The following is a 24837-nucleotide window of genomic DNA, read 5'->3' as shown; positions in this document are numbered from 1 at the left end:
TGCTGCTGTAATTATGAAGTGGGAAGAAGAGTGACAACCTGGCCCTTGGTGGCTATTGTATTCCAGGCCCAAGCAGAGTCTGTTTAGGTTTTTTTTTTCAGACAAGGCCTACAAACCTCATTTAAGTGGCAGATAAAATCACACAAAATCACTTGAAATGACTGTGCCCACAAGATAATGGTCATAGAAGAAAAAAAGGTGAGAGTGCTCAACAGCGGCGTGGGTCTGGTGTTGCTTTCCCCTTAACCACTCGGGCACTGGGTTGGGGTTTTAATCCCTCCCCAGGTAGGATTCGAACCTACGAGTCTGTGATGACAAATATCTACGAAGGAGCCCACTGCACCAGGCGGGCGCTCTCAATAGTTGTTTTTAGTTTCTCTCTTCTTCTGGCAGCTCCTGACCTCCGACCCACCCCCTTCGACCTCTACCGCCAGAACAACATCCACCACTCCACTGACAGCGACGACGACGACTACAGGGCGGTTGACCAGAACGTGGTGGCTGTTGGCCTCCTCGACTCAATCTACACTGTCGCCGCTCGTCATGGATGCGGAGACGGTGTCGAAGCCGGCGTGGGTGTGGGCGCGGGAGTACCTGGAGGTGCGGCTCGACCGGCAGGGCTTCGCCCCCCCCCCCGGCAAGGCGGGCGGCGGGTCGGCGTGCGCCTACCGGGCTGACGACGCCAGCCTGGGTGACCTCGACCGCAGGTGCTCAAGTGGGACCCCAACAACTCCCGCTCGGGCAACCGCGTCGACTGGTTCCTCGCCGGCGTGGCCCACCTCGACGGCCGCCCGGCGGGCCGACCCGCCAGTCTGGTCATGACCCGCGACAACGATGCCGTTCGACTTTCGCCGCGGTGGTGATGGGCACCCACCGACGCTGGCCCGCCGCTGGCTGTTCGACTCGGACGAGCAGGCAAACCGCACGATGTGGGCCGGGCAGGGCAACCACCAGCTGAACGTGGCCGACGTGGACGGCGACGGGCGCGATGAGGTGGTGTTCGGGGCGATGGTGGTCGATCATGACGGGCGCGGCCTGTACTCGACGCTCTGGGGTCATGGCGACGCGATGCACACGACAGACGTCGACCCGGCGCGGCCGGGCCTCGAGACGTGTCAGGTGCACGAGAAGGCCGCCTCCCCCTATACGCTGGCATGATGTCGCGACGCGGCCACGGGCCGGCTGCTGTGGGGCCTGCCCAACGTGGGCCTGAACTCGGGCCGCTGCGTCGTGGCCGACGCGTCACCCGGGCCAGGAGGTGCGCGCGCTACGTGCCTGGCCTCTACACGGCCGCGGGCGAGAAGATCACCGACGCGACGCCGTCGATGCACACTCGGCATCTGGCGGGACGGCGACCTGTTGCCCGAGCAGCTGGACAACATCACGATCAGCGAGTGGGACTGGGCCGAGAGCCGGCTGGTACCCCTGATGACGGCCACCGGCGCGGCGGTCCACACGATAAGAGGCGTGCCGTGCCTGCAGGCCGACCTGCTGGGCAACTGGAGGGAGGAGGTGGTGTAGCGTACCGAGGAAAGCTCGGCCCTGCGCAACAACACGACGAACCACCCGACACAGCATCGACTGGTGACGCTCCTGCACGACCACAACTATTGCCGCTGTGGCGGGTCAGAACGTGGGCTACAACCAGATGCCGCACCCGAGCTTCTTCCTGGGCGAGGGCATGGCATGCGAAACCGCCGAGGCGCCTTTTTTATGGGCAAATGCGTGAGGAAGGGGAGGCCTCTGAACAGCTATTCGCCCCCACAACGCGCACACCTGCACAACCGCACACATGATTGGGCCTTGGGTTGGTGCGTGTGTCGTGCGTGTGTCGTGCGTGTCATGTGTCGTGTGCGATTGTTGTGGTCGGGAAGGGTGAGATACCGGCAGTGGAAGAGGAACTTGCGCCACAGGGCATCGTGCCTGGCGCTCTTGGTCAATGCGCCCTTGCTCTCGTCCAGATAGGTGATGACAACCTCGTCGCCTTTCTTCAGCCTCTTCATCGCCCTGGTGTCGCACCAATTCAGGCCTTAATTGCCCAGGGGCTGTGGTGTCGACTTACCTGAGGGTGATCGAGTTGTCGATCTCGCTCTCGGCATGGTACGCGTTGGGCACGCACGAGTGGTTGACGGAGCACGCCACCGCGTACATGGCCACCCCCTCTGTGGTCCCCGGGAACGTTTAGCGCACACACCGAGAAACAGTCACGACACACACGACACACACGACACTGTGAGAAGACGTGCCTGTCTTGAGATCGAAACCCAGATCCTCGGTGGGGAAGCAGCGAGCGAGAAAAGTAGCAATCTCCCTAGGCACGCTGGGCACCGCACACTGTTGCGCGTTCATAGCTATGCGAGCCTGGAGGCGCTGGTAGGCGCTCCAGGTCACTGAGTGTCGGCCAAGCGAAAAACGAACACGTGAGCCACCAGGCCGAGCGGCGTGGCTAAAGAGGCGAGGACCGTACGGTCGGGAAAGAGGTTTTGCATGAGGTCGCAGATCTGGCGCTGCATGTTGTGCTGGTGCTCGAGGTCCGCGGCGGTGGGCTCAGTGAACTGGCCGGCTTCAGCGTTGTAAACGCGCTGCGGCGGCAACGGAACCTCTGAATACCAACCACACACACACATACGCATGGCCCATCAGCGCTGTTCTGTGTAGTGCGTCGTTTGCTGTGTGTTGTTTGCTATGACTCGGAAGAGACGTACCCTCGGAGTCGGTCGTGAAGAAATCAAAGGGAAATACGGCGTCAGGCTTGGCTTCCTGCTGATGCTTCGCCTTCTGGGCCAGAATGCGCAGCATCATCGCGATGGTGTGGTAGCCCACCTCCCTGAGCCCTCAGCCAGCCGGTGGAGAGTCAGAGAGAGACCGGTCATGGCTGACTTGAGGCGAGGCCATGAATGAGAGTTGAGCCATACCGGTACATGATGAGCAGGTTGAGCAGGGCAAAGTGCTTGCCCTGGTTCTCTGCCAGTTGGCCTGGGCACAAGCTGTGGTGATGACTCTCCCAGGCCTCTTTCCTGCACGACTCGGAGCAGTACACCTAACATTGGGCCAATCCAAAGGTTCAGCCAAGCGAATATTCGGCGGTGGGGAGGCTGGTGGTACTTCTTGGTAGGACTCGGCCGGCGGCAGGCTCGGATAGGCGCGGAAGACGGACTGCCACAGTACGGGGGGAGGCTTGGCCAGGTCTCCCGCGCAGTGGGGGCACGGCACCGCCGGGCTTTGCTTCTGGATCACGGCTTCGGCAAGGTTCTGGCCTTGCACCAGGATTTTCTGAATGAAGGGGTTGAGGCGCGCGTCAGCAGTGCTGGCGGCCTCGCGCGGGTGAGGAGCGCGCAAGGGGAGCAGTACCGCAAACTGGTCTACATCGGGTGGCAGGGGCTTTTCGGGGTTGGGCGCCTTCTTCGAGTCCTCGATACCCTTCAGCATCAGCCCAAAGTAGGCCTTCCAGTCAAAGTCGTCCACGTAGCGCATGCAGTTGTCGCAGGTCTGGCGGGACCAAAGGAACACACACGGATGCGAGTCAAGCGCACGCAATCAAGCTCAAGACAGAGGTCCAGCCGCAGCGCGACACGCAGGGATCGCACGAAACCTTGAACACGCGCCTGCGAGGCTTGCCGGTGATGATGTGGTTGGGCGGGTACTTGACCGCGCTCACCAGAGGCCGCTCTCGGAGCAGCGTGTCGTCAGCATCCACAGCCTGCTTGGCAAACACGCCCTTGCCCTTGTGACCGTCGATCTGCTTCACCTCCACAACGCACTGCGACACTCCAGGCTTCTTCTGGAGGTCACCATAGTAGGCCTAGACCGAGAAGGAACAGTGTGAGGTATGGCATGCCTGGTATGCGAGAGCTTAAGTAGCGCATATGCGAGCGAGCACCTTGATTGCACCGACAAGACGAGCGGACTCAAGACAGCTTTTGACCTCGGCCCGAACGACCTCTTCGGAGGGAGGAGTCGCCTGGAGAGCCCTGCCGTAGGCCTCCACGGCCTCTCCGGTCTTGCCCAGAGCCTGAAGCGCCTTCCCCCGCCTGTAGTGCCCCTAGGATGGACGAGAGGTCAGCCCAGCAGCGGCCAGCAGAGGCGTTACGGCCATTCAAAGAGGTACCTTGGCGAAGGTGGGGTCGAGGGCAACCGAGCGCGTAGCGTGGTCCAAAGCCTTGGCGTGGTCCTGCTTGAGCAAGTAGACGGCGGCCATGTTACTGTGGATGAGGCACTGGATGAGCTGCCCTCCTCCTCCGCCCCCGCCTGGGCCCTTCCCCCCCACGCTGCCACCGACTCCGCCCACGTGCGGCACCGCCACACCGTAGGTCAGCGCCTCCTCGTAGTGCCGCAGCGCAGCATTCAACTCGCCTTTCCTGAACGCTTCATTCCCTCTCTCCCTCGCCTCCTGCATCCTCTGTTCCTCTTCTTCTACGCTCGCCCCCAAAAAACAAGAGTTATTATTTCTTTTTCCTGAGGGTGCTCGGTTATTTCCCCCCAGCCGAGACATACCACGCATTCCAAGCAAAGAAAATAACCATTAAAAATAATTAATAAATTCTGCGCGTACACAGTGGTCAGTGCTTGGTGCTGCTGTTGGCGTTTTCCTCTTCCTCCTCCTTCTTCTGTTGCTGCTCTTCTCTCTCCCTCTTGGCTTCGAGCTTGTGCTGGTGGTGTCCCGTCCACCAGCGGGAGATGGACGGCGTGATGCCGAGGGTGATGGCGAAGCGGAGCGGCTCGGTGAACTTGGTGGAGACCCAGGCCAGAGCGAAGTTGCCCACCTTGGGCGTGAGTAGCGACTCGTCGAAGAAGTCGCCAAGATGAAGGAACTCGATGAGGCCCACGACGTCGCCCGCGAAGAGGAGGCCGCTCGAGTAGGCGCCGTAGAAGGAGGCCAGCGTCGCACCGTAGAGGCCGAAGTAGGTCACCACGCCCACCGCGCCGTACTTCTTGAGGAATGTGCGGATCTTGCCCAGCTTCGGCTTGGCTTCAGCTTCAGCCGAAGATGGCAAGGCGGCCTGGGCATCTGGTGGTGGAGATGCCGTGGCCGAGGGGCGACTCCGTGACGAGGGCTCATCGGCCTCCTCGCTCTCGACCTTGCTCGATGATGTGGCCAATCCGGCTACGCGAGTAGCGGCCACGGAGAGGGGAGCTAGGAGCGATGTGGCATTCACACTTCCATAGATGCTGCCGGTGCGCGCCGCGGAGGGGTTGGCCTCTGCCGATGCGAATGGCAATCGCCCGCCCATGCTGGGCCTGGTGGCGAGGGATCGATTGAGAAGCGATGACGAGGGGCTGGCCGAAGATCGCTGAGCCTTGAGTAGCGTCGAAAGGGAAGACGGAGAAGAGGTGGAAGAGATGAAGCGGGAGCCGGAAGAGGAGGCGAGGGTCGCTGACGAGAATGAAGATGAAGCCGCAGAGCGAATGGCCCCGCCGCCCCATGATGTGAATGCTGAAGAGCTTCGTCTCATTTTTTCTTTTCGATCGCCTATGTCCTTACGGCTGAGTTTGATATTTGCAGCTACAGCCGCAATGTATGTTGATGATGTAGCGATGCGGAAATCGTCCCCTCTGATCGAAAGTGAGAAAAGCAAGGAATTTCAATTTCCTCGAATTGGCCGTGGGCCTCCCAGCGCTATCACAGGCGAGCGGCCGAGAGGATGCCGCCCTCGAGCGGGATGACAGCGCCGGTGAGGAACGCGCCCGCTCGGGAGCCGAGAAAGATGCACGCGCCGGCGATGTCCTCCGGCTCGCCGATGCGGCCGCGCGGCACGTTGGCCTTGAGCAGCTCGCCGAACGTACGCAGCGTCTCGGCCATCATCTTGCTCTCGAACGGGCCGGCGGCTACGGCGTTGACCGTGATGTTCATGCTGGCCAGGCGATTGGCCAGCACTCGGGTCAGCTGGTGGACTGCCGCCTTGCTAGCTGTCATGCACACGACGCACACAACACACGCACACCACCCGATCAGCACTTTGCTCGCGCGGTGTGGGTGAGGCCGGAAAAAAAGAAGATGAAGCGGTACCGGAATACGGATAGGTCTCGAGTGTGGGAATGCGAATACCTGCGTGCGGCGGGAGATGGAGACTGATGAGAGTGAATCAATCGCGGGTGTACGTTGGTGTGTGTGTCGTGTCGTGTGTGTCGTGTGTGGTGTTCTCTTCTTGGCGAAGAGATCGACCGCACAACGCCAAAACACGGAGATTACAACGCACCGTCGATGGAGCCGAGGTTGATGACTCGCGCGGGGTCGACAGCGGTGGCCTTCTTTTGAAGGAGCGGCAGGAGGTCGCGCGTGAGGAAGAAGAGGGCCTTCACGTTGAGGTCCATCACCTTGTCCCACGCGCTCTCGGTAAAGTCTTCAATCGGCATACCCCACGTGCACCTGCCACATCATCCACCCCAACGCCAAATCAGGGGCGTGTGCTGTGTGTGTTGTGTGTGTGCGCGGTTGATGTGTGTGGTGTGTGAGTTGATAAGGTCAGCACGAGCTACCCCGAGTTGTTGACGAGAATGTCAAGGTGGTCTTCAAGTGACGAGAGCTCCTCCACCACCTTCTTGCGACCCTCTGCAGCGCACCACCAACATGTAGAATAGTCCGCGTGTGAGACGCAAACTTGTTCAGCAGCAACTGCTCGCGCCACATGGCCGCACGCGCACGCACGCGCGCACCCGCTGTAGAGATGTTGGCGGACGACAGAGCCACACACTTGCCCGGCCCAGCCGCGGTCAGCTCCTCCGCCGCTTTATCGCACTCCTGACGCAGCAACAAATAAATCTAGAATTATTATCACATTATTATTTTCACATTATTATTTTATTTGTTAGAGAACATTATTATTATCGTATAAATTATAAAATGAAACAAGCAAGAACCTTCTTGGAGCGTGAGGCGATGTAGACGGTGGCGCCGTTGCGCACGAAGCCTTGAGAGATCATGAAGCCGATGCCTCGGCCACCTCCGGTAACCAGCACTACCTTGCCCTTCACCCCGAATAGCTTGTCGATTTCCATGTTACAACGAGGAGGAGCTCCTTTGCTGTGACTTGACGCGGAAAAAAAAACCAGGGTTCTCCCTCGGGGAGTTTCCTCCGCACAATTTCTTCAGCCTGCCCCGCTTTTGGAAATGGTCCACCAACAGAAGGTCAAGTGACCAATTTGCCGTTTCGAAACGCAAAAAACGAACGAAACGAACTGGGATCCAAAACGCGCCATAAAAGCACCGCAAACAATGGAATTCCCACTCCATTGTGGCGCGGTGATGACGACCACTTGTGGAAGTGGATCATCGCGGGGCGCTGACAAGGCTAGGTAATTTCACGCACTACACCATCTTCATGTGTCACCTTCTGATCCATGATCAAGGGGAAGGAAGACAATCCACAAGCAATCATGCAGCACCTCAACAAGGAGCTGTGGCCTAAGACCAATGCCACCTGCATGGACCTCCTTTGTAACTTTGTCAGCATCTGTTGCAAGCCTGAGGAGGAGATCAAAGTCTTCTTTGCTTGGATTGAAGCTGTGCAGGCTGAACTTGAAGAGAGTGGAATGGTGGCTGATTTGGCCTACCAACTACTTGCAATTCTTGATGGCCTGCCACCTGAGTACAACACCACCTGCGCTGTCATCAAGTCTGAGGACAAGATTGACATTGATTGAGCCAAGCGCCTGATCTGTCAACAAGATGGCATTTTCACCACATGAAGCCAACTGACTGCGGTCAACACAGTGGGACAGACATGCAGCAAGCTCAACACCAACTGACATCAAGATCACAAGCCCAAGCCAGTCAGCAACAACCATCACAGATTGACATAGGTACCAGCAGTTGGTCTCATCAGAGATGGTGTTGACCTGATTGGTGACAGAGAGCATGGTCTTGTCCTCACTGCTGGTCTCCTCAGTCACAGTGTTTGTGCATGAGCCAGCACATTTGGCTGCACACCACTTGGGCACAAGGACAACACCTGTGGCCTGCTCCTGGGCAACAACCACCAGTGCCCAGTTCTTGGACACAGCACGCTCAGGGCCACCACCATGGTCAATGGTGAGCCTCAGCAGGTAGTGCTGCAACACGTCCTCTTCACGCCTGAGCTTGCCAAGAACCTGGTGTCAACTGCTCTCATCACCTGCAACAGACACCAGATCCAGATGAACCACAATGGGTGCCAAGTTTGCACAGCCAACAGCAAGATCATCCTGCAAGTGTGATTGGATGGCAACATGCTATGGCTGCCCATCCATCTGATCCCACCACTGCTGCCAGCTCAGGCCCTCACTGCCACAAAGTACACTGTTGATGTGAACAAGCTTCACCACCACCTTGGGCATGTCTGTGAGAGCCATCTACACACAATCCTCAAGGAGCAAGGCATCAAGTGGCCAGCCATGGGACTGGCTGAGTGTGTAGTGTGCCAGCAAGGCAAGGCCACCCATGTCCTGGTGAATGGGTGGATCATTGAGATGAGGAATGTCATGTTCCAACACAGCCTCAATGATGTCCCTACCACTCTGAATGAACATGCTGAAATCCAAGTCAAACAGGCTGACATGGCAGCACCCTTGCTCACCATTGACCCAATCAATCTGGTTCCCACTCCAACCCCATGCACCAGGACCAGCTTTGACATCATGCCGCCTGCATTGCCACCGACCACGCCGCCTGCATCGCCGCCAACCACGCCACCTGTGTTGCCACTGACCATGCTGCCTGTGTCACCGCTGACCACGCTGCCTGTGTCACTGCCGACCACGCTGCCCCTGTTGCTGCCAACCATGCTGCCCCTGTTGCTGCCGACCATGCTGCCCCTGTTGCTGCCAACCATACAACCAACAGGCACCGCCAACCATGGCCATCACCAAAGAAGCCTCTGAGCTGTAAGCGCCAACCAAATAGAGCCATCTTCAACAAGGATTTTTGAGCACTTGTAGTCACTGAGCCCAAGGCACCCATCACCACTCCAACATCATACAAAGAAGCAAGTTGACAGCCCAGAAGCTGAGGAGTGGATACAGGTGATGATGGAGGAATTCAACACCATCATAAGGAACACCACCTACACCCTTGAGAGGCTACCAAAAGGGCGCAAGGCCATCGGCGCTCGTTGGCTGTTCAAGCTGAAGCGCAAGGCAGACGGCTCAATTGATCACTTCAAGGCTCAGTGGGTGGCAAAGGGGTACTTGCAACTGCCAGGGGTGGACTTCAATGAAACATTCGCGCCCATAATCCAACTCAAGAACCTTCAACTGCTACTGGCCATCGCAGCTGCACTCAACCTCGAGGTACACCAGATGGATGTGGACAACGCCTTCCTCAACGCCGACCTCAGTGAGGAGATCTACATGCAGCAACCTGAGGGCTTCGAAGACCAGGACCACCCTGACTACGTCTGCAGGCTTCAGAAGAGCCTGTACGGCCTAAAACAAGCGCCACTCGAGTGGAATCAAACAATCAATGCCTACCTGAAGAAACACGGTTTCTGGCCGACCCGACTCGACCCCTGCATCTACGTCCGAGTGCACGACAACAAGACCTCCTTCGTTGCCATCTACATCGATGACTGCATGATCATCTCGCCTAACGACCAGATCGAGGACATCAAGGCTCTCCTGCACCAGGGTTTCCAAATGAAAGACCTTGGAGAAGCCAAGTCGGTCCTGGGACTGGAGGTGCTACGAGATCAAGGCTTGGGCGCCATCTACCTACGACAGGCGGGGAAGATCCACGAGCTCGTGACTTCGGCCTCGTGAAAGCAAAACCGATCCACACGCCAATGGAGCTCAACCTCCAACTGCCAAAGATAGAGAGGACAAACAACGAAGACATTGAGCTGCCGTATCGCTCCACCGTGGGGCGCCTCAACTACATTGCGCTTGCCACACAACCCAACATTGCCTTTGCCGTCAACTCCCTCAGTCGTCACGTCAACGCCTTTGGACGTCAACACTGGAAGGCAGCAAAGTGTGTGATTTGATACCTCAAGATGACTCTTGAACTGGCCATTCGCTACGATCGCACAGGCAGTGGAGATGCTGACGACCACCCGCTTGGCTTCGCCAATGCCAACTGGAGGCGACCAGTACATGCGCAAGTCCACCACCAGTCTTGTCTTTGTCTACTCCGGCCGATCCGCTGGGGCTCCCGCACGCAGAAATGCATCGCCACGTCAACCACCGAAGCCGAACTCAACGTGCTTGTCGAAGCGATGAAAGAGGCAGTCCATCTTCACGACCTCTACGGCGAGCTTCTGCCGACCCGCGACTACCCGATCACGTTATACTCCGACAATCAAGGGGCTCTGACGATCGCCAATTCGAAACCTGGAGAACACGTGCAACGCTCCAAACACTACGCCATCAAAGTGGCTTTCCTACGCGACCAGGTCGACACTCATGGGGCGCGCCTGCTCTACGAACCGACCGACACGATGCCGGCCGAGACCTGCTGACCAAGTCGCTCAGTCGAGACCGCACCGAGTCACTCTGCGATCTCCTGAGCCTAGTCTGCCCGCCGAGTTCGCTCATGGGGCGTGTTGCGTAGGAAGGAACTCCTTCCTCCGTTGTGAGCTGCCCTCGGCGTACGACGGAATTTTCCCATCAATAATCCACGACTAAAAACAGGTGTCTTCCTAGTTTTACCCAATAAAACGGAAACGCACAAAGCACAACGCTTTGTCTTTCTCTTCATCTTCGTCACTCCTCTCGTCCCCTTTCTTTCCTCTGCTCAACACTTCAAAGGCACTGCTGTGCCCGCTAACATCTCCATCCCGTCAGTGGTGAAGAATCAGCCACATGGGGCCTGTCAGACATGTTTGCGGCAGGGATCATCCTGCTAGAGCTTCTTCTAGGTAGCGGCCTCGAGACCAACTTGACTGTCACTTTTCGCGAGGAGCTGATGACGCTGTATGTGATGCACAAGCTCACTTGTCGCTCACTCGCGGCCATCCCTTCCACACCCGAGTAGGAAACCACCCATCGAAATAAATGCAGTCTTCCACGTTACGCGAGGCGTGGGATATATTTTCAGAGATATACATGTATTTTTCAACTACACGCCATTTCAAAGGCACGGGCTCAGGGCCGCGTAGGAGAGGTGCACCTGCTGGTCCTCGGCCGCCGAGCAGCTCATGACGGGCGTGCGCCAGATGTACGATACGCGCAAGTCCTTATCCATCCCTATGTGTTTGCGATGACCTTCACTTTAGCCCACCTGACACGACACGACACACGCAACACACACGATACACACAACACAGGACGCGCAACACGTGTGCGAGGTTGTTTACCTGGCGCGGGGTCGCCGAAGGCCTTGTTCATGCAGCCATTGGGCGAGAAGAAGTAGCCGAAGGCGGTCACGCCCCTCCCGCCCTGCTGGGCCGCCATGTTGCCGAGCACCGAGGCCACGTCGTAGCGGCACTCGCCGATGCCGTAGGAGCTCTGCAGGAGCACGAGGCTGAAGTGGGCCGCCTCCTGCGGCACCGCGACGTGCGCGCCCACGCTCTGGTGGTACATGTCGGCCATCGTCAAGCTGAGCTGTTATTGCACCGCGACGACACGACACGACACGCAACCATAGATTGTGAGCCACACGACACACGCACCACAACAGTACAATGAATGCGTGGAATGTAAGGTCACCTTGCGGTCCTCGGACAGTGTGAGGGACTTGGGCTGACCGACGACCTCGTAGGTGAACTCGAGCCTCTTGGCCTTGCCGTAGATGGGATCACCTGTTTTGGCAAAAACTTTAGTTCGTTTTTTTAATCGGACGTTTGCAACAAGCTCACCAACCCGAACTAGGCGACGAAGATGAACAAGAACAGCGAAGAACGAGGGTGATGGGGAAAGAACGGAAAAAACGAACCCAAAAAGAACGAAGACGAAAATGACGGTTGGGGGGGGGGTGAGACGCGAACCAAAGAGGGCGTTCATGCTGCGTCGGCTGCCGAAGGCGTTGAGCGAGAGGCCGCCCTGACCCATAACCAGCCGCTGGAGTACGTCCGTGACGTCGAGCCAGTGCCCGCCGGCCCCGTAGCTGGCCCGCACGATGCGGATGTAGGCACCCGTCGTCGTCATCGGCGCGGGCGGCGGGGCGGCCACGTGGACCACGGCGCAGGGGGGCGGAGCGCAGTGGCGAGCGGGGCGGTGGCGGGCGCGGTGGTGGCACTGGTGCGAGCAGCCGTGGTCGCAGCGCGACATGGCCGCCACGCCGAGTATAAGGTCGCTCACATTCAGATGCGCGTGGAACGTTGGCTTCATGTTTCGTGTCTTGGTTGCGGCGTTTGTTGTGTCGTCGTTGTGGTTGTATTGCTTTAGTTAGTGTTGGTGGTTGTCGGCCTTTTGCCTCTTTCGGGGGACGTGAACCATCGCCCGAAAACTCGAAATAATAATTCCAATAAATAATTATTGAAAAATTATTGAAAATAGTGATCCAATTCTACAAGCCTGTCAGCACAGGACGCAGCTGCTCTCGGTGTTCTGCTTGGCGGAGGCGGCGGGCGTGGCCGGAGCGTCGTCGGGGTGGTCGAAGCAGGAGTCGATGAAGCGGACCCAGAAGGGCGGTAGGATCTCCTTGGGGCTCTCCTTGAGCTCCTTGGTGATGCGCAGCTCGAACGGGCCGTGCATGAACCGCTCCCTGTCCCTCGCCCAACTGAACAGCGCCGCGCCTGCGTTCGCACCACCACCACTGTCAACACCGGCACCGCACACGCACGCGCACCGCCGCACACGCACGCGCACGCGCACGAGAATAGAGATGTACCAGCGCCGTTGTGGAAGGGGTTGAGCTCGATGATGAGCACTCGGTTGTCCCTGGTGAGGTAGAAGTCGATCACGTAGCTCGAGTGAGAGATCTTGTCCTTGATGCTCTCGTGGAAGTCGAGGATGGTCCGCTTCACCTCTTCCTCCCGCGCGATCAGGTCATCGTCTGTGACAATCCACACACACACACACACACACACGACACACACACGACACAGACACGCCGTCAGAGTCAGAGCCTAAACTAATTTTGTCTCTACGACAGCGGAACCGAGCGAGGGGAGCCGGACGTACGTACATTTACAAAAGCAGAAGTACTGCGACATGGCGTTCAGCTGGTTTTGGTGCACGAACGCCCGGAACTCGTACTGCGCCACATTTAGACAGAATATAAAAGAAATAATAAGCGAATATTAATTAAATTTTAAATATTTAATTATACACATAAATAGAATTGAACTAAATAGAAAAATAAAACTATTAAATAAATACCTGGGGTCGTTCGATGACTTCGTCGCGCCACTCGCGGAGGATGAGGTTGAGGTCGAAGTGCTGCTCGCCGTAGGGCAGGATCTTGTTGAGGTCCTCGCTGATGCGGTCGCTCTTGGCCAGCAGGTAGAGGGCCTCGCTCCCGCTCGTGATCTTCATCGCTCGGCTCGTCGCCACCACGAAGGTGCTCGTCTCCTCATTGTCATCGCGCTCCGCTCTCGACACACTAATCTTGCCCTATGATGGAACACCACACGCACACACCACGTCAATCGTGTGTGTGTGTGTGCGCGCGCGCGTGTGTGCGTGTGCGGTGGTGCGTGTGTCGTGTCGTGTCGTGTACCGAAGGAGAAAGGACGAGATCCTCTTCGGCCGCTTCCTTGCCACCGGCTTGCTGCTTCCTCTTGTTGCGGTACAGCTCCTCCAATTCCGCCTTCACCAGGTCCTTCACCTGCTGGTTCTCAAAGTCGTACAATACCACGTCCTACACACACACACACACACAGCACACACCGCACACACACACACGCACACGCACACACACGCACATGTCACCGCACACACCACATGCACACATGTTAGGTCGAGAAGATGACAAGTTGCGAGAGGGCAAGCGACAACCTTGGGGCTGCGCGTGTCGAGCTTGATGAACGCCCCGTGGGCCAGCCTCCCGTCGCCCTTGATCGCCTCATCGAGCCGCTCCTCCAGCTCTTTCACCAGCTTCTTGTCCTGTCTCACACCCACGCGGCACCACCCCACACACGTCAGCGCGCCACCTTCATGAACGGCCGGGCCTTGTGCGGTGTGCGGTGTGCGGTGTGCGGTGAGTGCGTGCGTGCGTACCTCGTCGGAGAGGGGCTCGGAGACGCGGTTGGGGCTGAGGGAGTAGTGGTACCTGCTCAGCGCTTCCGCTTCGCGGTAGGAGAGCGGGACCGACTTCGTGTAGAACGTGTGGTCCTGCAGCTCGTCGTACCTGTGCCCAAACGAGGAAACAGAACAGAAGAAGAAGAAGAGCCTCTCCGATCAGCGTTTTGTGGTGTGCCTGTGCGTTGGCGTGTGGTAAAGCACGTGCCAGGATTCGATACCAAAGGCCGCCTGGTAGCGCTGCCGCCTGAACTGCTCAATATTTGCCTCCTTGATACCTGTGTGCTCGGGGGGGGGGCACACGAGTTCAGAATTTCGTATTTTTATTGATTTATGAAATTATTATTAAGTAGAATAATAAAAAAGGCCATGGGGGGCTTTACCGAGCGCACGTATCTCGTCGTTGGTGAGGAGCAGGTGTGAGGTGAAGCGCTCCTGCCTTGGCCTGCTGCCCTCCTGCTGTTCCCTATTTTTGTTGTTTAGGTTGGACAAATAAACAATTAATAATTGTTCAATAAATGGCCTCATTCATGCACCCTGCAGCACGTACGTACATGTTGATGAACAACTTCTTCTATCTTTTTTCACTCTTGTTTCCTTTTTCCATCTTGTGTGAAATGATTAATTTGTTTATTTATTTGTTGCATGAAGTGGAGGGAATCAAGGAAGTGGCGGAGAAGCGAGTGCTGTGTGCCGATTAGTGGGCCGCAGCTTGGCTGTAGGTGCGCTCGCGGTCCTGGGCGACTCCACCCTTGGCCTCGGCCTGCCACTGCTGCAGCTCGTCGGCGTTGAGCTTCATGAGGTGGAGCACCTCCTCGTCCTCGGTCTGGTCGAAGCGCTCGTAGAACTGGCCCACGGCGTGGAAGTCCTTGGGCGCCTGCACGTACACCAGCTCGTCGACCATCGCCGCGAACGAGCGCACACGATCGGCCGGCATCACCGGCACGGCCAACACCACCTTCTTGCAGTTGCCTGCGGGAGGTGTATCGTTGACCGTGTGCGGTCGTGCGTGTCGTGTCGTGCGGTTTGCATACTTGAAATTCCAAACCTAATAAGGTCCTGCTGGGTGCGTACTCTTGCGAAGCATGCGCAGCGAGGCCTTGGCGGTGGAGCCGGTGGCGATGCCGTCATCGACCAGGATGGCGATCTTGCCGGTGAGGTCCAGCGTTGGCCGGTCGCCGCGGTAGGCCTTGAGCCGGCGCTGCGCCTCCCTCCGCTCCTTGTCGATCGTCGGCTGCAGGTCCCGTTCCGAGAGGTGCATCATACGAAGCGTGTCATGCTCCAGCTCCACACTGCCATCCTGTAAGCAAAAAAAGAACTTCATAAACTTCACTGCATTCCGGTCACATTGCAACCATTTGTTGTAGACATATATCAATGCAGACGTATAATCTGGAAATAGTACAAGTAAAAATATAAATAAAATGATAGAGTACCTGGGCCAGAGCGCCGACGGCGTATTCCTCGTGGCCGGGGCATCCGATCTTGCGGGAGACGATCATGTCTAGCGGGAGGCGCAGCTCGTGGGCCACGTGGTAGCCGATCACGATGCCGCCGCGCGGGAGGCCCAGCACGATGGCCTCGTCCCGCATGTCGCGGTAGTGCTTGAGCTTGCGTGCCAGCTGAACGCCGGCGTCGGCGCGGTCCTTCAGGAAGCGGTTGGACATGAAGAACATGCTCTCTGTGTCGTTGTCGGGCCGATGAGTTGTCGGTTGTTGGTGATGTTGCAATGTTGGCGTCAAGGGAAGAAGAAAGAACGAAGCCAAAAAGAGCGAAGAGGCCGCGATCAAGAACGACAAGAACAACCAGACAGGGGAGGAGAAGAAGTGGTGGGGGAAGTGGCGAAGAAGGGAATACGTGTTTGTCGTAATGGGGGTGTGTTGAATGAAACTCGGTGGTGGTGGAGGGAATGTTCAGAAGAAGACTAAATGGTGGGGAAGTAATTATGTGCCGTGGGTCACGAAGTGCCGTCCCCTTGGTGTCCACATCCCACTGTCCTTCACCACGATTCTCGGCCGCTTCCCGCCACATTTCCCTCCAAAGGGTTGTTTCGCTTGATTGTGATTGGACAAAGTTTGCGACATTATCTTTTCGTGCAGCTTCTTGCTGTCGTCGTCCTGATTCTTGCTGAGGTGCAGACTCTCTGCCCCCGGTTCGCCCTGGCAGTGCGTGGTGGTTTAGGGCTTCACGGTTGTGGTGGAGCATAGCCTCTCCGGCGTGGTGGTGGAGCACTGCTCGGGCGTCGTGGTGTAGGGCTTTTCGGTCGTGGTCGAGCACATCTCGGGCGTAGTGGTGCAGGGCTTCTCGGTGGTAGTGGAGCACTGCTCGGGCGTTGTGGTGCAGGGCTTCTCGGTCGTGGTCAAGCAGGGTTTCTCAGTCGTAGTTGTCGAACACTGCTCGGGAGTGGTGGTGCAGGGCTTCTCGGTCGTGGTGGAGCACATCTCGGGCGTAGTGGTGCAAGGCTTCTCGGTCGTGGTCGAACACTTCTCGGGAGTCGTGGTGCAGGGCTTCTCAGTGGTGGTGGAGCACTGATCGGGCGTCGTGGTGCAGGGCCTCTCCGACGTGGTGGTGGAGCACTGCTCGGGAGTGGTAGTGCAGGGCTTCTCGGTCGTGGTGGAGCACTGTTCAGGCGTCGTGGTGCAGGGCTTCTCGGTCGTGGTGGAGCACATCTCGGGGGTCGTGGTGCAGGGTCTCCCAGTCGTGGTGGTCGAGTGGCACGGCGTGGTGGTGGAGCACTGCCCGGGAGTGGTGGTGCAGGGCTTCTCGGTCGTGGTGGTGGTGTGGTACGGGGTGGTCTGCTCACGGGTGGTGGTGCAGGGTTTCTCGGTCGTGGTCGTGGTCGAACACTGCTCGGGGGTCGTGGTGCTGGGCTTACCAGTTGTGGTGGTGGTCTCCCGCGGGGAGGTCGTGGTCTCCTGCCCGGTAGTGGTGCTGAGCTTCCTGGTCGTCGTAGTGGTCGATCCATGGCACGGCTTCTTGGGGCGGCACACCTTGGCGCACTTCCAGTAGCACTTCTTGTCGCCATGGTCATCGTAGTCGTGGGGGCTCCAGTCCTTGTCCCCGCCACGGCGTGCGGCATCACTTTCCCCTCCTGATAGGAGCGGTTTAGTGTTGTGTATGCCTGCCGTTTCGTTGTTCGTGTTATGTAACTAACCTAGAGCGTCGGCGAGGGAACAGAGGGCCAGAAGACCCAGGCAGACCAGGGTCAGCGTCATCAACTTGTTCAGCTTCATCTTCTCAACTTGGCAGTGGTTTCTTGTGCTGCTTTTGGTGGCGCAGGTTGATGAAGATGAAGGACTGGAGCGTTCTTGTTCTTTATAATCGCCCTGCGGGCACTCGCTTCTCATTGGTAGATCCAGTTTTTTTGAACAAACCGCGCAGTGCAACAAATCACACGCCGCGGCAAGCCGCTCTTCTGCTCTCCCCTTTCGAAACAACTCACCTGACCACCTCAGCACTCCCACAGGGATGGCGCCTCTGTGCTTGATGTAGCCGGTCTTCGAAATTCACTATGGCGGAGCACACCAACACCAATCCAGCGCTGCCCAGCACCATGAGCGACCCAGATGATCGACTTTTCACCTCCTCCGTGCCTTGTTTCACGCGACCTTTATTTTCCAAGAGAAGGAAATTTGGAAGTACAGCCACTGGGCCGCCGCGGCTTGTGGGTAGTGGTTGACAGTGCACGGCTGGTGCGGGTCGAGCACTGCATAAGATCACCACACTCACGCACCCGCACACACGCACCCGCACACTCACAAGCACACACGAATAGTGATGGAAAGGTACACACACCACACGCCTTAGGCTGCCACATGGGAACCCACCAGATGTGCATGCGACTTTTTATGTCTGGAGTTGTAAGTGCCAAGCTTGCTTGCAACAAGATCTAAAGCTTTTATTATGGAAACTGATGAAAAGTGTCTCAGTCAGTATGTGAGATTCTCTGGCGCTGGGCGCTCAGTACTGCTTCTCTCGGTTATTCTCGTCCTGGTTCTCGCCAAGGTGCAGCCCAGTCTTTTTGTCCTGTTACTCGCCGCGGCTCTCCCCTTCCGTGCATTGCTTGGTGGTGGTAGAGCTGCAACCAGGCTGGTGGGACGTGGTGGAGTGGTGCTGTGTGGTGGTAGAATGCTGGTGCGTGGTGGTCGAGCACTGATCGGGGGTCGTGGTCGAGTAGTGGCGCGTGGTGGTCGAGCTCTGATCGGGGGTCGTGGTCGAGTGGTGGCGAGTGGTGGTCGAACACTGATCGGGCGTCGTGGTAGAATGCTGGTGCGTGGTGGTCGAGCACTGATCGGGGGTCGTGGTCGAGTAGTGGCGCGTGGTGGTCGAGCTCTGATCGGGGGTCGTGGTCGAGTGGTGGCGCGTGGTGGTCGAACACTGATCGGGGGTCGTGGTCGAGTGGTGGTGCGTGGTGGTCGAACACTGATCAGGCGTGGTGGTCGAGTGGTGGCGCGTGGTGGTCGAACACTGATCAGGCGTGGTGGTCGAGTGGTGGTGCGTGGTGGTTGTCTCTTGCCTGGTCGTGGTCGTCTCACGAGGAGTGGTGGTCTGCTCCTTGGTCGTGGTGGTCTCCCTCGGGCTCGTCGTCTGCTTCCTGGTCGTGGTCGTCTCACCAGGCGTGGTGGTCCGCTGCTTGGTAGTCGTGGTCTCCCGCCTGGTCGTGGTCGTCTCACCAGGCGTGGTGGTCTGCTCGTTGGTCGTGGTGGTCTCCCTCGGAGTCGTGGTCTGCTGCCTGGTGGTGGTCGTCTCACCAGGCGTGGTGGTCTGCTGCCGGGTGGTGGTTGTCTCCTTCCTGGTCGTAGTGGACCCGTGGCAAGGCTTCTTGGGGCGGCACACCTTGTGGCACTTCCAGTAGCACTCCTTGCCGTCGTCTTCGTCCTCGTCATCCTCGGAACAATCGTGGTGGGGGCGCCAATCATTGTCATTACCGCGGCCTCCGTAATCGTCCGACACTCCTGTGATTGGAGCAATGTAAGGTAGGTTAGCCTGCTACATAGTAGTGCATTTCTGTTAAGATATTGTGTGGTATGTGGCTAACCTTGGGCGTCAGCGAGGGCGAACAGGGCCAGTAGACCCAGGCAGACCAAGGTGAGCGTCATCAGCTGGTTCAGCTTCATTGCTTGCTGGTGTTCTGCCTTGTTGATGAAGTGATGGTGCCGAATGCGTTTGGAGCGGCTTTTATAGTCGCGAGTGCGGCACGGGTACTCGCTCCTCATTGGAAGTTCCAGTTTTTGAACAAACCGCGCAGTGCAACCACTCACACGCCGCGGTAAGCCGCTCTTCTGCTCACCCCTGCGGAAACGAGCCACCCTCCCATCTCAGCGCTCCCGCAGTCGTGGCAGCCCCGTGTTCGATGCCAGCCTGTCCTCGACTTTCCCCCTTTTGGCCTTCCCTCGCACACACCAGCCCAGCCGTGCCCTGCACCACCGCCGTCTCCCCTAATCGACATTTCACCGTCCCTGTGGGCTGTGCCATGTGACACCAACAATCAAATCAGTAATATAATTATTTGTAATTGCATTTTATGGATTTATTTTAATTCTTTGCTTTTTTTTTGGTTTTTAGACGAGCTTGAGGCGTCGGATGTCTTCGTCGTGTTCGGCCAGCTCGCCGATCATGCGAGCCACCTCGTCCACGATGCCCAGCCCCATGCCGTCGTCCGCACCACCACCGCCGGCTGCCAGCTGCGCCGCGGTGCACTCCAGGCTGTCCTGCCGCTCCCTCCCGGCCCGCACCATGTTCTTCCGCGCCTGCCGCTCGGCCTCGGTAATGCTCAGGCCCCGCTTCCGCTCCAGCAGCAGCTGCTCGTCGTCGGCGTCGGCTTCGCCACCGTCGACGGACTGGCCCGGCGTCGCGGTTGGTGATGATGACGTGGCAGCGACAGCGACGGGGGTGGTGCGGACGCTGGAGCGGCACGAGGCGGGGTTGCTGGTGGGCGGACTGCGGGAGGCGGGCGAGGAGGAGGCCGGGGAGGCGTAGGCCGACGAGCGCTTCTTCATGCGTTCCTCGATCTGCTTCACCTTCAGCATCCGCTCGTCCCGCTCCCGCCGCTTGCGATCCTCCTCGCTCTCCTCAACTACCGCCACCACCTCCGCCTCCTCTTTCTCTTCGTTTTCGTCTTTTTCTCGCTTTCGCTCTTCGGCCTCTATCTCTTCTCTTTCCTCTCGCTTTCGTTCTTCCACTGCCGCAGCCGCCTCCGCTTCCTCCTTTTCCGTGTTGTCGACAGCCGGCGCAGCCGCGGGCGCTGCAGTTGGCTGGGGCTGAGGCCTTCCAACCCGCCGCTTCTCGGTCAACTCGCGAACTCGTCGCGCCCGCTCCTCCTTCTCTCTTTGTTGCCTCTCCTCCGGCGTTTCTGTCGACAAAGACGACGATGAAGATGAAGGTGATGATGATGATGTGACGCGGCCCTTGAGCTGCTCCACCTTGGCCATGGTGGCGAGCTTGCCCTCGTCGCGGGTGGGGATCATCTGCCGGATGCGCTCCCGCACCTTCTCCCGCTCGGCCTCCTCTTCGAGTTCCTGCTGCCGCTTCCAATGCCGTTCGCTTTCCTCTCTTTCTTCTCTCTTCAGCCTCTCGCGCTCCTCCCCTGCCGCCTTCGCTTTCGCGATCGCTTCTTCCTTCTTCGCTTTCGCTCTTTCGATTTCCTCCGCCTCTTCCTCCGCCCTCCGCTTGGCTGCCGCGACCGCCTCCTCTTCCATCTCCTTCTTCGCCTTCGCTTTGTTGTCGTCGTCGCCCGGCGCGCCTTCGTTTTTCTTCACCTCGCCCTCCTTCTCCCTTTCTTCTTGTTCGTCGCCCTCGCCCTGCTCGCTGGTCTGCTGCTGCTGCCGCTGATCGGCGCCATCATCGATCATTTTCTTCTCCTGCACGGCGACGTCATCGATCTTCTTCTCCTGCACGGTGTTGTCGGCTTCGTTGATGCGCACGTGGAGCGTGGGCTGCTGTTGGTCCTGGCCGGTCAGCTTCGGCTTCTTCTTGGGCATTCTGGACACCCGCTTGTTCATGTTGTACCGCATCTCGGCGATGCACTGCTCCTTCATCTCGTCCAAGCGCTTCACGATCTCCACGAACGTGGGCCTAACGAACGCGATTCTTTTAGGTCCGAAAAGAGCGAAAGAGAAAAGAGCGAGAGGGTGGGGGGGGCAGTACCTGGCCTTGGGGTCGACTGACAGGCACTGGCAGATGAGGGCGCCGATTTCGATGGTCTGGTCGAACGCCGGCAGCAGACCGTACGACTCGATCGCTTCGCCCAACTGCGTTACAAGTGGGTGTGAGTGTCATCGTGCGTGCGTGCGTGCGTGCGTGCGTGCGTGCGTGCGTGCGTGCGTGCGTGCGTGCGTGCAGCATTAATAGAGGGGTTGGGTGAGGCACCTCGGTATGTACGGTGATCTTGCGGAGCTGTTTGAACTGCTCCTGCTTGTAGGGCGGTTGGAGGGTGGTGAGCTCCACCAGGATCATGCCGTACGAGTATACGTCGCTCGCAAACGAGTACTCGCCTCGCTTCAACACCTCCGGCGCCTGCACGTCACCAGCCAAACAATAAATGAATTAATAATCAAAATAAAGTAAAAATAAATAATACCAAATGAATTCACTTCAAAGAAGCGCATGATGACGTGGCCGGGGTGCGTGTGTCGTACCAGGTGGAAGCGCGGGGAGGGCGACGAGCGCGCGGCGTAGGGGATGCCCTCCGGTCGCACGGCATTGCCGAATCCGCCCACCTTCACCGTCCAATCGTCTGCGACCTGTTACAACGATCTCGGTCAGCAGTTCCTGCGCGTGGCTTCGCCATCAATACATCAAAGAATGTGTTCGCGAACCAGAATGTTTTCAGGCGAGAGGTTGGCGTGGATGTAGCCGAACTTGTCGTGCAGGAGCGTCCTGCGGCCAGCAACACGCACCCGGGGGGGGGTAAGAACGAAGAACAAAGAACGAAGAAGAAGGAAGAAAGCGACGAGCGGTTTGAGGGAAGAGAGCCATGTGTACATGGCCACGGCGATGTGACGCGCGATTTCAAAGGTCAGTTCGGGCTCGTTCAGCTCCTCCTGGCACTGTCCCAGGCACACGCGATCCACATTCCCTTGTGAGACAGTGTGCGAGGGGTGCCATGTGTGTCGTGTCGTGTCGTTGGTCGTGTCGTGTCGTGTCGTGTGCCGTGTGAAAGCGAGGCGGAAACCTGGATGAGGCAATTGCGGAGGGAGCCCTTGGTCATGGGCTCGAAGACGAAGCCCATCTGCAGGCCGTTGGAGCCGTCGGTCACGCACACACCCAACAGCTGAACGAAATACGGCGCCATTTCTGTGTTGTTGTCAAAAACAAAATCAAATTAGCCCGAACATGATTTTAAACAATCGATGAAACTTAATAATAATAAGAGGTAGCAATGTTCTTACCATTGGACGGCATGCGTGGGCTCCCGCTGGGATTCTCGGCTCTATTGTACATTAAGAGATCAACAAAATAACTTTCATTCCGCACCAATCAGCGGACTCGTACCGGTGGATGGTGGTGAGGGTGGTCAACTCACGCATCGCGCGACTAAACGACAGCCAATCAAAGAGTTGCAGATTCTTGAAGACGACGCTGAGCTGTTGTCGACGAACACAGCCGTAAGCACGCACGACACGCACGACACCCCACACACGCACGACATCAAGTGAGGCACGTACCTCGGTGCGGTCGGGGCCTCTATCGTCGGCGATCGGGTGGCCGTCGAGGATGACGGCGTACTTCATGCTCCCCTTGCCGGTCCTCTGCTTGCGCATGCTGGCCCGCTTGTGGTTGGTCGCCTGCGCCTCACCGCCCAGCACCCAGAACGCGATGTTCACCTCGGCCAGCTTCAAGTGCAATCCATCGCCTGTACACGACGCGTGCGTGTGAGTGTGAGGTGGTGCGTGTGCGGTGTGGTATGTGCGTGTGCGGTGGTGCGTGTGCCATTGTTAGCATTCCAATTGGTGGCACACGGAGCGAGTGGCGAAGGTTCGTTGGCTACCGGAGGAGGGGCGGCCGGAGAGCAGGATGGGCGCGCCGGCGTTGAAGACGACCGTCTTGCGCTGGACCACCTCGATCGTGCGCCGGTCGATGAAGAAGATGGGTAGCTGCAGCTTCACGACAGCCTCGCGCACGTCGCGCTCCTTCAGATCGAACTCCATCGTCGACGAGCCGACCGTCTGCGCCGCCGACGATGGCGACGACGGCGAAGACGATGACGAGGACGAGGACTGTAGAGATGATGATGTCGTCACCACCACGCCGCTGCCCGAGCTCGAGAGCGACGAGCCCGACTCGCTCGATTCGCGGTGGCTGCCCTTCTTGGTGACCACGCGCAGCAGGCGCTTGCTGCCGCCGCGCTTGAACAGGCCCGAGCCCTCGTCCGACCCGCGCTTGCCCGCCTGCTGCGACTCCTCGTGGCTGTCGTCGTCGTCAGCGTCGTTTCCGTCGGCGCTGCGACGGGGCGTGATGAAGGGCGAGCTGCTGCCCGACAGACTGCCACGAGGCGACATCGCCGAATCGAGGCTGAGCCGACAACAACCACAACATCGTTAGTCGTGTGTGCCATGGCGTGTGCGTGTGCGTGTGCGGTTTTGTGCGTGTGCGAGTGTGCGAGAGGTTCAAGAAGGAAGAGAGACCTTTCGCTGCCACGTCGTCCCTTCTCCTCGAAGAGGAAGGTGAAGTCGATCTCGTTTCGGATGAGCAGGAACCGCATGTGGCAGTTGGCGCACACGCGCACCGGCTGGCGACGCGGCACCAGAAGACAAGCGTGAGTCGGCGAGCGAAAGAACGAAAGAACGAAAGAGCGAAAGAACGAAGAGAGAGGGAAACCTTGGAGTAGCCGAACCGGGGGACGGCGACCCTGTAATTGGAGCAGCTGGCGCAGAAGGCATCACCTAGAACGATCGCGTGTGGAAACGTGCACGCGCAAACTGTTAGACTGCGTCGAATCGCCTCCCAAACACAAGACCCGACCGGCGACGTCACGAGAAGGCGGTGCGAGCGAGAGGGGAGACGTACGACACACTTTGCAGTGGCGCTACGAGGTGCCAAAAAAGAACGAAGAAAGCGAAGGAAAAGCGAAGTGGGGGGGGAGAGATCGTTAGACATGAAGAAGAGAGGGAAAACGGCAGTTGTGACAAGGTGGGGAACGAGGATCAACTCGAGTTCCTTGGATTGAGAACAAAGGTACCTTGCGATTGACTGCGTTGAATTTGGTGGAGCAGAGCTTGCATTTGTTCTCACCTCCTGTTGGACGTCCGCTGCCGCTGCTGTGTTGCATCTATCAAAAACGAAGGTTTAATTTTATTTTTCGGCCTTTTCTTTTGTCAAAATTAATAATAATTTGTCACTTTATTGGTGTTGCTCAACCCAGTTTATTACTTGAAAATGGGAAAAGGCAAAGGAAAATCGGGCCGATTTGTGGTGTCCTTTGGGCGACTTGTGCCCCGTCGTCTTCTCTTTTGTGGTCATCTCTGAGCTTCACATGTCAGTCTTGAACACGTCGAGGTCATCGTCCAGCGTGTTGAGATTGCGCAGGTCGCCTGCATGGCCTCCCCGCTTGAGCCACCACTTCCACAACCTAGCCGCACACACCATCGCACAACACACACACACCGCACGTTAGTGGCGAATGTCTCGCCACACTCGATCGAGTGTAGAGTGAGAGTCTGCGGAGCGGGAAAAAAATGACGCACCCGACGAGGACCTTGAGCGCGCCCAGGATCACGATGAGAACCATCACGAGGTACTTGC

The 24837-nt window shown here is 58.0% G+C and overlaps 13 protein-coding genes across 13 annotated transcripts in view; 3 read left to right on the top strand and 10 right to left on the bottom strand.

Moving 5' to 3' along the window:
* Positions 1-834: 834 nt before the first annotated feature.
* On the top strand, positions 835-1158 carry ACA1_183380 (FGGAP repeat-containing protein; the record flags this gene model as incomplete). The annotated part of the gene is made up of 1 exon (XM_004345898.1): positions 835-1158. One exon carries the CDS (start codon positions 835-837, stop codon positions 1156-1158), a length of 324 nt encoding a protein of 107 aa, XP_004345948.1.
* Positions 1159-1282: 124 nt separating this feature from the next.
* Positions 1283-4396, bottom strand: ACA1_183370 (tetratricopeptide repeat domain containing protein; the record flags this gene model as incomplete). The annotated part of the gene is made up of 12 exons (XM_004345897.1): positions 1283-1356; positions 1424-1488; positions 1885-2007; positions 2063-2162; positions 2232-2390; positions 2468-2602; positions 2706-2827; positions 2916-3040; positions 3106-3489; positions 3593-3802; positions 3881-4042; positions 4109-4396. 12 exons carry the CDS (start codon positions 4394-4396, stop codon positions 1283-1285), a joined length of 1947 nt encoding a protein of 648 aa, XP_004345947.1.
* Positions 4397-4559: 163 nt separating this feature from the next.
* On the bottom strand, positions 4560-5453 carry ACA1_183360 (uncharacterized protein; the record flags this gene model as incomplete). The annotated part of the gene is made up of 1 exon (XM_004345896.1): positions 4560-5453. The coding sequence occupies one exon, from the start codon at positions 5451-5453 to the stop codon at positions 4560-4562; it is 894 nt and encodes a 297-aa protein (XP_004345946.1).
* A 167-nt stretch (positions 5454-5620) lies between these two features.
* On the bottom strand, positions 5621-6996 carry ACA1_183350 (short chain dehydrogenase/reductase family; the record flags this gene model as incomplete). Its single annotated transcript, XM_004345895.1, has 6 exons — positions 5621-5907; positions 6008-6046; positions 6198-6367; positions 6478-6550; positions 6655-6739; positions 6859-6996. The coding sequence occupies 6 exons, from the start codon at positions 6994-6996 to the stop codon at positions 5621-5623; spliced, it is 792 nt and encodes a 263-aa protein (XP_004345945.1).
* Positions 6997-9003: 2007 nt separating this feature from the next.
* Positions 9004-9732, top strand: ACA1_183340 (GagPol, putative; the record flags this gene model as incomplete). The annotated part of the gene is made up of 1 exon (XM_004345894.1): positions 9004-9732. The coding sequence occupies one exon, from the start codon at positions 9004-9006 to the stop codon at positions 9730-9732; it is 729 nt and encodes a 242-aa protein (XP_004345944.1).
* A 23-nt stretch (positions 9733-9755) lies between these two features.
* ACA1_183330 (Copia protein (Gagint-pol protein), putative) lies at positions 9756-10430 on the top strand (the record flags this gene model as incomplete). The annotated part of the gene is made up of 3 exons (XM_004345893.1): positions 9756-9943; positions 10007-10061; positions 10134-10430. The coding sequence occupies 3 exons, from the start codon at positions 9756-9758 to the stop codon at positions 10428-10430; spliced, it is 540 nt and encodes a 179-aa protein (XP_004345943.1).
* A 611-nt stretch (positions 10431-11041) lies between these two features.
* Positions 11042-12240, bottom strand: ACA1_183320 (uncharacterized protein; the record flags this gene model as incomplete). The annotated part of the gene is made up of 4 exons (XM_004345892.1): positions 11042-11157; positions 11268-11514; positions 11620-11711; positions 11898-12240. 4 exons carry the CDS (start codon positions 12238-12240, stop codon positions 11042-11044), a joined length of 798 nt encoding a protein of 265 aa, XP_004345942.1.
* Positions 12241-12429: 189 nt separating this feature from the next.
* Positions 12430-14650, bottom strand: ACA1_183310 (uncharacterized protein; the record flags this gene model as incomplete). Its single annotated transcript, XM_004345891.1, has 10 exons — positions 12430-12647; positions 12743-12907; positions 13040-13109; positions 13234-13467; positions 13574-13714; positions 13852-13959; positions 14074-14187; positions 14299-14372; positions 14487-14550; positions 14645-14650. 10 exons carry the CDS (start codon positions 14648-14650, stop codon positions 12430-12432), a joined length of 1194 nt encoding a protein of 397 aa, XP_004345941.1.
* A 141-nt stretch (positions 14651-14791) lies between these two features.
* Positions 14792-15770, bottom strand: ACA1_183300 (uncharacterized protein; the record flags this gene model as incomplete). Its single annotated transcript, XM_004345890.1, has 3 exons — positions 14792-15066; positions 15169-15394; positions 15531-15770. 3 exons carry the CDS (start codon positions 15768-15770, stop codon positions 14792-14794), a joined length of 741 nt encoding a protein of 246 aa, XP_004345940.1.
* Positions 15771-16271: 501 nt separating this feature from the next.
* Positions 16272-17327, bottom strand: ACA1_183290 (uncharacterized protein; the record flags this gene model as incomplete). The annotated part of the gene is made up of 2 exons (XM_004345889.1): positions 16272-17215; positions 17249-17327. 2 exons carry the CDS (start codon positions 17325-17327, stop codon positions 16272-16274), a joined length of 1023 nt encoding a protein of 340 aa, XP_004345939.1.
* A 796-nt stretch (positions 17328-18123) lies between these two features.
* Positions 18124-19211, bottom strand: ACA1_183280 (uncharacterized protein; the record flags this gene model as incomplete). Its single annotated transcript, XM_004345888.1, has 2 exons — positions 18124-19049; positions 19133-19211. 2 exons carry the CDS (start codon positions 19209-19211, stop codon positions 18124-18126), a joined length of 1005 nt encoding a protein of 334 aa, XP_004345938.1.
* Positions 19212-19655: 444 nt separating this feature from the next.
* On the bottom strand, positions 19656-24364 carry ACA1_183270 (tyrosine protein kinase, putative; the record flags this gene model as incomplete). The annotated part of the gene is made up of 13 exons (XM_004345887.1): positions 19656-21183; positions 21241-21344; positions 21463-21609; positions 21732-21836; positions 21912-21972; positions 22078-22142; positions 22268-22389; positions 22485-22525; positions 22588-22679; positions 22761-22948; positions 23084-23607; positions 23721-23824; positions 24275-24364. 13 exons carry the CDS (start codon positions 24362-24364, stop codon positions 19656-19658), a joined length of 3171 nt encoding a protein of 1056 aa, XP_004345937.1.
* Positions 24365-24564: 200 nt separating this feature from the next.
* ACA1_183260 (uncharacterized protein) overlaps positions 24565-24837 on the bottom strand; it is a gene marked incomplete at both ends in the record, with an annotated part of 1090 nt that continues 817 nt past the window's right edge. The window contains 2 exons of the mRNA XM_004345886.1: positions 24565-24664; positions 24700-24752. Of these exons, the coding sequence (XP_004345936.1) occupies positions 24565-24664; positions 24700-24752 (153 nt within the window). The remainder of the gene's footprint in view (positions 24665-24699; positions 24753-24837) is intronic.

Source organism: Acanthamoeba castellanii, assembly GCF_000313135.1.
Source record: "Acanthamoeba castellanii str. Neff unplaced genomic scaffold scf7180000084745, whole genome shotgun sequence".
Taxonomy (NCBI): domain Eukaryota; phylum Discosea; order Longamoebia; family Acanthamoebidae; genus Acanthamoeba; species Acanthamoeba castellanii.
This window is presented reverse-complemented; position numbering and strand designations above follow the sequence as displayed.